The sequence below is a fragment of the Tympanuchus pallidicinctus genome, unplaced genomic scaffold (genome assembly GCF_026119805.1).
Source record: "Tympanuchus pallidicinctus isolate F22 unplaced genomic scaffold, pur_lepc_1.0 scaffold2, whole genome shotgun sequence".
NCBI lineage: Eukaryota > Metazoa > Chordata > Aves > Galliformes > Phasianidae > Tympanuchus > Tympanuchus pallidicinctus.
In genome coordinates, this window is record NW_026294721.1 from 3,320,544 (window position 1) to 3,332,805 (window position 12,262).

General features: G+C 35.5%; 1 protein-coding gene across 6 annotated transcripts in view; it reads left to right on the forward strand.

The window, feature by feature from the left end:
* CTNNA2 (catenin alpha 2) overlaps window positions 1–12,262 on the forward strand; it is a 453,719-nt gene that overhangs the window by 388,787 nt on the left and 52,670 nt on the right. For all 6 annotated transcript variants that reach the window (XM_052682457.1, XM_052682450.1, XM_052682451.1 and 3 more), the window contains 2 exons: window positions 10,001–10,093; window positions 10,346–10,502. In XM_052682457.1, the coding sequence (XP_052538417.1) occupies window positions 10,001–10,093; window positions 10,346–10,502 (250 nt within the window). The remainder of the gene's footprint in view (window positions 1–10,000; window positions 10,094–10,345; window positions 10,503–12,262) is intronic.

Genomic DNA, 12,262 nt, shown 5'->3' on the forward strand with positions numbered 1-12,262 from the left:
TCATAAAGGAGCCCAAGACATTATTCATATTCTTATTAAGTCTAATAGCAGAGAGAATGGACTTATTATACTGGTCTCTGAATATCAAGATGACAGTAAATTGCAGCACAGTGAATTGAAGATCTGTGTGCAGTCCTGTCTAGAATTTTGATGTCAGTTTTGATTTCTTGGATAGATGGTTGTTCCCATTGAATGTTTAATGCTAAAAGTTGCACAAAGAGCTCTAGATATCAAAACTCATTATTAAAAACTATTTGCTTGTGAGCTGCATTGGTATGACAAGTGCCTCTTTTTTGGATAAATCAAAGGAAAAGCCTGAAAAAACCTAAAACAGCACTTTTAAAAACGTGGGAAGTAATCTTGGTTTTGTTAAATGGTTTTGAGTATTTATGAGCTAATGATGATCCTCTGTAAAGGTAATCAGCTTTGATGCATAGAACTGCAAATGTGCGAGAACAGGGATATAATGTAAGACTGAGTCAGAAATATGGTTTCTGTAACAATTTTTAATCACATAAGCGTTATGGTTGAGCTTACAACTAAGACAAGTATTTCCATGTTTATATCAGTACCAAAGCACAAATAAAATTATAGGGAAAAAAAGGCGGTTTTAAATTAAGGGAAAATATAATTTGAATTCCAGCACATGGAACAATGAATATTACTTCTTTTCCTTTTTCTTTTTAACAATATAGAACTGGTGAAATGCCTCTAATTTCTGCATACTATTTTTCCGTGAAATGATCTGGATTTCTTAATACCACATGCTTGTATTTTAAAAATCGTGTTCATAAATACGACTTTTTCAAGAAAGAAGAAGCTGTGCTTGCAGGAAAATGGGCAACTCAGGAGATGAGTAAAGTAAATGATGTTTTGATCAAACATGATCTCTCTCCGTGCCAGGTCATATTGGTAGGATAAATAGATGAGGCATCTAATACTGACACTTAGTCAACGCATTCTTGCTTTGGGCAGATGATTACATCATGCACTAATGTTGAACTATTTCTAAATGATTGTGAAAGTCTTTTATAGAATCATTGCACAAAAATTACAGGCAAAATATTTTCTGAATGTGGCTTATAAAGTTACTTATAAAGTCTTGAATATATTATTCTAAACAAAAATATCTTTGTTCACCCCTATGAAGGCAATCATAATCTTTCACAAGCTTTTTTTTGTGAGCATGGAACTAATCAGTTGTGATCTCTTGAAAAAAATTTGCATTTTACATCCTCTCTAGCGTGATAATCTCAGATTTCTTTCACTCTAGCAACCTTTCTTCTCATGCAGTACCACCAGCTTTTCTCCAGTCCTTGTGATTGTTACAGTTGCTGTTGTTGTATGGTTATACATATATAATTTGAAGATGTCTCTACCAGTGCTATCCATCACAAGCAGCTGTAATAGATTGTTACACAATTCTTTCTAAATATGCTCAACTTGAGATCTAAAGTTGGTTCTATCTTGCTCAAGAATTGCATTTATTTAGGGTTCAGTAACTGTAATTTGTGATTATCCCCCAAGGTCTCTGACAACACACTGTGTTAATATCTTCAAAGCTTCTGTTTCTATCTTTGTCTTTTTTTATGTTCTTACTACAATCCCTTTTTTTTTTTTTTTTTTTTTTCTCCAACAACATTCAAAATATAGCTCCCTGATAATGTAGCTGATGTTTAATTATCATAGCCTAGTCAGGCATGCATCCCTGTTCCAGGGTCACTGAATAGTTTGCCAAACTAGTGGACTGTTATTAGAAAGATGGATTACTGTGGTAACTACATGGTATTAATATTTATTAATTATAGCAGTGCCAGTGGTATGTTGTCAAAACAGCTTTATGGGATCAACTCATACACACTGCAGTCTTTTAAATCTTGTTTCCGTAGGACACCGATTGCTCCCTTGTCCCTTGGGTATTTCAGTGTACACTGTTCATAATTCATTATGTGTTTTAATAACAGTGGCCTTCCTAACAACTGGACAGAAAAGATTTATATAAAAAAGCTGAATTTCTACCTTTTTTTTGTTGGAATGCAAACCAAGATGCTCTTTTCACATTTTTGCTTGCTCTGGGGGAATAAAAGATACTGTTGATTAAGGTTTTTTGTTGTTCGGCATTACAGAAATGTTGCTGTCATTTTTTTCTGTTCCTCTGTATTCCTTGTTTATTGTTTGTTTGTTTGTTTGTTTGTTTTTAGTATGAATAGCAAAATGTGGAAGAATAGTTCTAAAAAAGCCTTTACCTACTGTCAAATTAAACAGAAAAGTAACCTGATCATACTAACTACAGTAAAGGAATATCAAGGTGGGTTATTGTCTCTGACCTCTTCGCAAGGAATTCTTGTCACAGGTTTTACCTTCACTTTCTGTGATAGGAAGAAAACACCCGTACCATTGCAATATAAAATGCATTTATACCTCTAACTCAGAAAATCAGTAAAACACGCTAATTCTACCTATCCTACCAAAACTCAGCAGCTGTGTTAGCTGTGTGGTTTAGAGCAGGATATCTGCTACATGGCTGCCTGAATAGATAGACCATAGAGAAGAAATTACTAACAGCTCCAACAGCTTTCCTGTAGGAGAATGACTGCTTTTTGTCAGTGCAGTGCTTTGTTTCTCAAGTAGACCAGTTAAAGGTATAATATGGTTTTAGCAGTATTTTTTTTTTTTAGGCTAACTCCTGCTCTTAGTTCCTCATGCATTGCCACAGTTGTTTGCTGGTTATAATTTTGTCAAGAGATGCACAGAGACAGTGTAAGAATATGGAAAAAGAATTCAGAAATGGCTCCAGTCTAAGGAGTAAATCTTTGAAAGGACATATCCACATCCATCACCTGAAGCCGAGAACCCACTGCATTTCCTACCCTTGAGGCAGGGAGCCCAGGAGATAAGTCCTTTTCCTCTATCTCCATCTTTTACCAAGCCAGCCACGGTGTAGGTGTGTAGGTTTCCCATTGCAACTGACAATTAATTGTATTCCATCTGGATGACTTGGAAGCACTCTTAAGTACAAGAAAGAGGATCATGTGTATTTCCTAAGGAAGTTTGCCCCCAGAACAAGAAGCATTTCTATTGATTTCAACTCAGGGCAATAACATCTCCAGCCACTTTTCTAAATTCCTCAAATTTTGGTTTATTTTAAAAGATAGTTGGACACAGAACCCATACCAGATGTGCGTTCTAATTGTGGGAATGTATCTTCATGTATGGTAAGTGGGAAAGCTACGAAGCTGTTCACTCCATCTACGGATGGGACTTGATAGTTCTGGCAGTGCTCCAATATAAGTACCCAGCAGCATTGATTAAATAAATCAGTGATTCCAGAATCCTTTTTTTTTCCATTTCAAATCAGAAAATTGCTCAGAAACAATCACCTGTATTTTCTATAACCAGTTTGCTTTCCCCTGTTTTCCATGGAGAAGTTTGAGCTTGCCCTGCTGAGAAATAGCTGTTGTCTGGAATATCAGTCTGAAACTACGCGTATACATTAGTGTCACCAACACATCTAGTGATTACCCCTCTTGTTTTAAGAGGCCTTTGAACCAATCAGAAGTGTTTATCACAGTTGGAGCTCATCAGTGCTATGTAGAAACTTAATCCGTTCTAGGAAGAAACAGTTGTATGCTCAAATTCCATGTTAGAAGAGAAAAAAATAGAAAGGTCATCATGTCTGAAATCATTATTCTTGTGTTAAGATAGTCAGACATAATACAATATCCATTTCATGTATTTCATGTATTTACTGTCAGCTCTGTAATTGAACATTAACTTTATTATTTTTAACTATGAAAACAGTGAAGTAGAATAATTTTTTCAAAGTGCTTCATTTTTTCTCACCTCCATTCTGTCCTGTAGACAGTAATCATGGTGTGTACCAGAACTGACTTGGAAAATGGAAGCGAAACAAGTCACTTTAATAGTATGTTACAGAAATTATCTGAAACTGGGATTTTTGCATTTTAAATTGACCTTCCAGATGGCTTAGGCATCTAATGCTCTTACATTTCTTTAAAAAGTCTTTGTCCAAGACACAATGAATTTCTTGAAGTCAGAGGTAATCTGGACTTTACCAAAAGCCTCTTAAGGCTCTTTCCATTAAATCTGATGTAGAAGTCACATGAGAATTTGTACATGTGGTAAAGCCTCATTGCTCTAATTTATATGAATGAATATACTATTGACTTTTTGAGAAGTGAAAGGAGTTTTTTGTGGGTTCAGTGTAGGTAATATGCAATAAAATATTCAACTGTTGTGCTGAAAATTACCTGTAGTTTTCCAACGTCCTTCTGCTAGCAACCTGCTTAGATATGAACAGACCACTGTAAATGTACGAGCAGTTTATATATGTTGAGGGTTTGATGTTAAAAAAAAAAATAACAGAGCACATATCAAACTCAGATCATTTGTAATTTACAAAAGAAATTCCATTTTTTTCTGCTGTTCATTCAGTTAGATTTCTAATACCTGTGAATTAATATTGTAAAAATGCATCTCTTATGTAAGTATGACTGTGTGGCTGAGATTCCCAAGTGAAATAGGTCCTGAGTAAGGTACCACTATACAGAATTTTTGATGCAGTACAAGTTGGCAGTGAAGTCCATGAAGAGAAAGAAACTGCACTCTGTGACATTGTGGCTTTTGGCACATCTTTTTGTATGTACGAAAGCATCCTGTCTAGTGATGAACAGGGTTTTGCTCATAATATAATGCTTGAGTGACTACAGTCAGGATAGTTTGAAGGTCTTGGATAACTCAGCTCTAAATTCTTCTTTAGAAAATCTGAATTGTGGCTCCAAAAATATCACTCAATATTGCTGGCTGTTTCCAGCAATACCACCAACATTAATACATGTCAAAATTTTGAAAGATTCAAAGATTAAAACAGTATCTGTGTTAACTACTACACGGATGGAGAGATAATTAAAACTAATAAAGATGCTGTTGTTCAGGAAATCACCTCTTCTCAGCTGAAACCTGGTAGCTCATTATTTACTTAACTTTAGTCCACTGTGAATGAAAGAGTTTTACTTAACTCAAGCTCAGTAAGTCAGAAAATTTCAGTTTCTCAAATGTGTGGATTAGGCACATAAGTTTGCTTGTGTCTTGAACCTTATATAAATTATTCTATTTTAAGGAAATATAGATTGACTTTTTCTATTTTCTAATATGTCCACCATTTATTTACAATAATTTGAATAGGAAAGGCATGCATTATGAAAGTTACACTTGTATGATACATTTCTAAAGAATGTAAAAAATTAAGACATAGACTGTAATCTTTGCCTTAGATGGTTAATTGGTTAAGGAAGCTGGAATAGAGCTTTTATCCTGTTCTTTCTAAACAACCCATGGTGTAAAAAAAAAAAATAATAATAATAATTAAAAGCTCATCTATATATATTATCTGCAATAAGAATCTTTTAACTTATGATTGAAGGACATTATAAATTGATAGTTATAATACTTAATTACCTATAACAATACAACAAGCTAAGTCAAAAGTTGAAATAGAGTAGTGTAAAAACACAACTAAAGATAGCTATACCAAATTCTCATCAGTGTAAAAATAGCATGAGTTGGCATAAAATTTCCTCGATTACTTTAATAATGTAGAGTGCAATGCTATAGCAAAAGTTTTCTTGACTTGTAGTGCACGTGGCAAATCCAGCTGAAGTGCATTAATCCAAATTCTGATGGAATACATGAGGCTGTGAGAAGTAGCAGTCTACACTGCTACTTTGTGCTGCCTGTCTTCACTGGTTATTACCCATACCAGCTATAGAAAAAGTAGTGTAGGCATTGTCTACCTATGTGGTAGTTAAACTTCCAGTTGCCATGTATCTCTGCTATTTTAATAAATCCAGTCCTTGATGTATGCTTTCAACCACTGTAGTAAAAATTCACATTAGAAACCTTTTCCATCACACCTGTATCTGCACTTAATGCAGGGGTTGCCTGAGGCTGAAATACAATCAAGTCCATGCAAATAATTTTTACTGGGACTGGTTCTGCATATGTTTTGAATAATTTAAACATGATTAAAGATACCTAGCAAAATGCAGTGTTGCATCCTGGGCTATCAATACTAGTGACAGGGAAATAAATAGGAAGGAGCTGGTGTGCACTTTTCCACCTCCCCAGTTCTAGGATTGGTTCGGTGGCTTTGTCGATTTCAGAAAAATACAACATCACTGGAGCTGCAGGGCTTATTTTCTTGTTCATTACTTTTCAGTGCTCTTGAAGGAAAGGTTTAAGGTGTTTAGTAATTGTTTTGATGGTGTAAAAGTAGCTTAGCAGACCTGAAATTTGGGACAGTAGTGTTTTTCCACACAGCAGGCTCGCTGTTATTAAGTTCCCCCACACATTTAGAGGATGATTCATGGTTCATCAATGCTGGTGTTTAAAATGTGTTCATTCATAGATGTGCTTTTCAGACAGTTCACATCTGGTTACAAAGTTAAGTTTTCTTTAGGCAATCAATGAATTCCAGGAACATAGTAAACAGTACTGAATACATAAACAAATAACATTACCTGGTTACTTCCACAGCCTCTCATAAATTCTTTTCTTCAGTGATTCAGTAGCAACAGAGTACTTGAAGCATAAAGATAAAGGCTGTCAAATCAAAGTTTTGGCACATCAGCAGCTGTGATAATATACACCCTTTTTACTTTCCTTTCCAAGCTATCCACTCTGTTCAATGTTAGATCTTTGGAGTGGAATATTACATGAATTCCCAACCATGAAATGTTTGAATTCTTCACAGTACATGCTATATTTAATATGTACATGCAAAACTGCTGGTCAAACTCAGGGAAAAGGAAAAAGTAGAGGTAGAGGTGGCTTGAGAAGAATCCAGGGATGCAGTCTGGTCACGCATGGGTGGGATCAGGAAATCCAAGGCAGAGATGAAACTAAACATGGCTAAGGATGTAAAAAACAGAAAGAGATTGTATAGATACATGGGTTAGAAAAAGGCAAAGGATAGTGTACCTCCTCTGATGAGAAGGGAGAATCATAGAATCATAGAATGGCCTGTGTTGAAAAGGACCATAATGATTATCTAGTTTCAACTCCCTTGCTGTGTGCATGGTCTAGCACCTGATGTCAGCTAAACAGGGTAGAATTGAGTCTAAACTTCTTTTTGGTTTGTTTGGTGCTTTTTTTTTTTTTTTGTTTGTTTGTTTCATGTTTTTTTTTAATATAAGCAGGAAAAATATTGGATTTGTTAAATTTATAGTAGGAGTAGTATATAGTGGTATATAGTAGGAGACTGCTCCCTTTGGAGCAGTCTGAAAATTAGTGAGCACATCCCCTCTCTCTGGGCAGGATGATGATGATGGCCCAGGATCCAGTAGGGCTGCTCAGCACCACCACTGCTGTGTGTGTTCTCAAATGGTGGGTTGGAGGACCTGCTCTTGTGGCTCCGGTGAAGGACATGCCTGTATCAATGGGTGGAGAGATACCAGAGGGCTCCAAGGCTGGGAATATGAGGAAGGTAAAGTCATATATGTTGAATTACCTCATGGACTCTATGGATTCAGCATAGACCTTATCTTGCCAGGAATATTAACTGATGCTGTCATGCTTATGTACTTGATAATAAAGGCAATCACAATAATTAAATAGCATGGTATAATGCTATATATAATAATAATATAAATAATTAAATAGCATGGTATTTTGTGATTGACTGCACCTAAGATTTGTATGGCTTCACAGATCTATATTTTAATAATACCACTGAAATGTAAGTTTTAGAAAGCAGTGTCTATTTCACACTGTTTCAAAAATAAGTTTTGAGTGTATTCATAGTACTTCTCATTTGTAGTGCTAAATTCAATTTTATCCAGGTTGCATCTACCTTTGTAGAATTTCCTTATCTCTTTGCTTATTTGCTTTAATCAGATCTTCCCATGGTTCAGGCCAGCATACTCCCAGCTGAATTACAAAAGTAATATTGCTTTCTGACTGATGATGATATGGGGCTATACTTAAAAAAGACTTAAAATATGCCACAAAAACTATTTAGATTGGGATTATACATGATACATATCAATGTATATTTCTTTAAGTAGATAACTAATGCTCTTTTGATGCATATTTAAGGTGCCTTGGATTATATTTGTACTACTACTGTATTGGGAGCAAGACCCTAAACACTCCTCAGAACTCTAAATTATTTTATATAAAGGAAAAAAAAGGTTTTCCCTAATTACCTCTGTATCCTTTCCTGGAAAAGCAGAACACTTTACAATAGCTAAATACTTTCTCATTAGATCCTGCTGTAAGAATAATTAACAGAGACAGGGAAGAAATAAGCTTTGCTTCCGCAGACTTTGTTCTGCAAAGTCCTTCTCCAAGAGAACTCGAAAGATCTGCTTAATCACTTGATTGCCATTTCATGACACCCAGTCTCTTTTAGTCTCATATCTCGCTGCTGTCTGATAAGTAAGATGTACAGTGCATCTAGAGCCTTAGGACAGATTTTCATCATGATAATCACAAAATGAAAGGGCAATCTCAAAAGCACTTATTTTAAATACAGGAAGCTGGCTTTTGTTGAACCTAATACCATTTTGTGGCTTTTAAGGTCTGTAATTTCTGCTCATGTTACTGCATTCTAACTATTATTCTGCTTGGCTTTTGTTTCTCATGAAGATTAAAGTGATCTGTTTGATGTGAGCAAAGAAGGGAGTGTAGAGAAAGGGTAAATTAATTGGAAGTTGTCAGCTTCAGAGAACATTTTTGACATGAGCACTATAAGGCGGTTAACAAACAGACTAACTCATTTGTCTCATCATGAAATGAAAATAAAAATCACAACATTATGATAAAATCTTGACTAGGAAGTGCCTGTAAGACTTTGAAGCCTTAGGTTCTTTTCCTCCCTCGGCTTTGGCACTGTGATATATGCAAACCACGTTCTACATAACTGTGAAGTGAAATAGGTTCTACGAAGAACAGATGGACCAGGGCTAATGTTGCAGTGTGCATTGGAGACGAGAATAGATTAATACCACAAGGGGAAGCTGGAGGAAAATTGGAAAGATGGGGGTATTTGAACTAATTCATGAATCATTTCCAACTGATAGTTATGCCTTCAGGCACAGTGAATAATATCAAGGAAGCATATTTAAAATTTTATAAGTTTATCTTAATGCGGATTAGAATTAAGAGCCATACTTTCAGATGATTAAAAGAAAAATCATGTATTCCCCTGCCCAGAATATACCTTTGTGATTTAAATATTGCTGATGAGCACAATTATGTGCCTTGTGGCATGAATTGCTCTTTTGAAAACACATGGTAGCTTCATGGACTTGGCACACAGCTTTTGAGGATGGATTTATTTATTTTTTTTTACACAAAGCACTGTAGGAGTCACAAGAACATGTTCTACAGCTTGTATCCAAACCACAGTTATGCAGATCTGTGCTGCTTGGTGGCATGTGCTGATTTCTAGATCTCATTTGTGATTAACCTGAGAATTCAGGTAATTTTGATGTGCTTAGGATTATCAGGATCTGAAATAATTAAGGTACTCAAAAAAATATGGATTTTCTGAGTATCAGTGTCAAAATTTTGTTTATGGGTGGCAAAGCATATCATGTTTTAGGATTCTTCGTCTTTACAAAACTCAGTAGTATATGGATGAACCTGTAAAGAAAAGCAAGTACACAGATAATTGTTTGGATACTTTACATTCTCCATTTGACATCTTGGGAGATTATTCTCAGTCTATACAGGAGAGTGCAAAATGACAGCAAGGTAAGACTTTGGGAAATACCTAACAAAAAAAATGGCTAGTTCAGTTTGTGTTTTGTTTTTAGTTAGGAAATAATCTACATAAGTTCATCTTCATCAGCAAAGAAGATCCTGGATCATGCCCCTTTTCCCCTTTTGTTTGATTCTTTCATTCTAGGCAAGGCTCAATAGGAGAAAAAGGCATCAGTTACTTGCCTAAAATTCGATTCTGCTGATTTCTTTATAGGTTGCAAATCTGGCCTGTTCTATCTCAAATAATGAAGAAGGTGTGAAACTAGTGCGTATGGCAGCAACACAGATTGATAGTCTGTGCCCACAGGTAAGCATTATTTGTGCTGGAAAGTAACTGAGAACTCTTTCAGCATTAGAGAGCATCTGACAGGACAGACACTGGTTGAAGATTTTAGCCTTGCCTTTGTCATTAAACTGTCTTCTGTATCTGTTGCATAAAATAAAAATACATTCATATCTTGGGTATTGAATGGGGTGTAATGCTTTATTTTTAATAGTCTTTGTTCATTAGATTGTGAAAATTGTTGCCACTCCTTGTAAAACTGATTTTGAATAACAGGTAATAAATGCTGCGCTGACGTTGGCTGCCAGACCTCAGAGCAAAGTAGCACAGGACAACATGGATGTCTTTAAGGATCAGTGGGAGAAACAAGTGCGAGTTCTCACTGAAGCAGTTGATGACATCACTTCAGTGGATGATTTCCTCTCTGTTTCAGGTACTGGGATTACTAAATCAAAGCAATGGGCCACAGCTGAAAAAAGCTATAATTATTAAAGCATCTTTCTTACTGGAAATCTTCTGTTCGCAGTGGGAGCATCCAAGCCATGCCAATTAATCCCTGGTAACAGTGGTTGTTCTTTTGTCTTCCAGAAAATAGCATCCTATATGTGCTTCTATTTCTAAAGAGAAATTTTGTTTTACTCAGGCATATACGGTGTATGAGTTGCATTTTAGATACACTGTTAGGACATGACCAGTATGTGCATTTCCAGAGAGATGGAATGTGCATCTGGGTCTCATTTATTGGTGTAACAATGCATCCAAACAGGAAGAATTAAATAGCAGTAGAAATAGCTTTTTTTTTTTTTTTCCACCTCTAAACTCTCTAGAAAGGACTATAATACAAAGCAAAACCTTACGTAGAAAAGAAACTGACAAGGGAGGAACACTGAGTCATTGTCTTTTCTCCATTCTCCTTGAATAATGATGCAACTTGTAGCAATTTTGTTATGATAGTCATATGCAATTTAAACTAAAATTATATAGTATATATGCAATATATATTATAATTGCCTGAATTATGATTAATAATGATTATTGGTGCAGAAAAATCATTTTTCTATTACAGTTAGAGGTGAATTTAGTTTTTGTGAATAAGAGTGAACAGGCTGCCAAGGCTAGCTTGCAGAAAGCTAACCTCACAGAATAGCCAAGCTTCAGAAGATAGCTTAGCCTTGGTTTTCTTTTCTTCTATATCCTTTCCTTGACATTTCTTGGTAAAAGTTAACTATCTTTAGACCTTTATTTTATTTTTCACTTTTTTCACTTTGCTTTTCAAATTTTTTTTTTGTGTGGTATCCCGCTATAATCAGTAACAAGGAAGTGGTTTGGTGAACTGCAAGCATAATTACACTATTCAGCACCACTGCTAGAGTGTTTACTGTAAGCCATTAAAAAAAAAACAAAAAACAACAATTCTCAGAATACCAGGGTACTTCAGAATTGTGGGGGTTTATCTGAGAATGCAAACACTTTTCAGCAGAAATAGTTCTGCAGGGAGAGGGTAGAACATGATGTCAAGTTCAGACCCAGCCCACAAGCTGAATGTTGGGAAATATGCTCTAAATGGACATTTTGTTATTTGTTTAGGGACAGTTGCTCATTCCAAACACTTGTATCCATAAAATCAGAGGTTATTTAATCAGATGACATTTTTCTTTTTTCTCAAATCACATTTTATCATAACATAATATTGAGAAGCTTTGATGTGGAATAATTGGCTTTATTTCCAAACTTCTCAAGGCAACTGAAAAGTTAGTATAAGTATTGTTTTCAGATTTCTTTCTAATACTGCTCAAAGACATATCCATCATATAAAAATAAGTAAACATCTAATGCATCCAGAAAGCCTGTCACTACTAGCTCTGAGCTTGGGAGCCTCGGATTACACAGAGCAGCTTTCTTTTCAGCTGTTAAACCAGTGAAGCATCAAAAATGGTCTGGTGTCTGATTAAACGTATCTCATAAAATGACACTTCCTCCTCTTCATATTGAGTGCCACAACTGATGGCATGTTTTATTAATACAGTGCCTACAAAGGAAGGCACATCCTAATTTTAATCAGTTACTTTGTATTCCAACCAGAGTACCTGCTGCTGCTCAGGAAGGACTTCTTGTGGAGTAAAATTTGACCATGGCAGAGTAAAGAAAACGGTTTGGAGGAAATAGTGAGGAAATATTTTAGCAAGGCAGTGT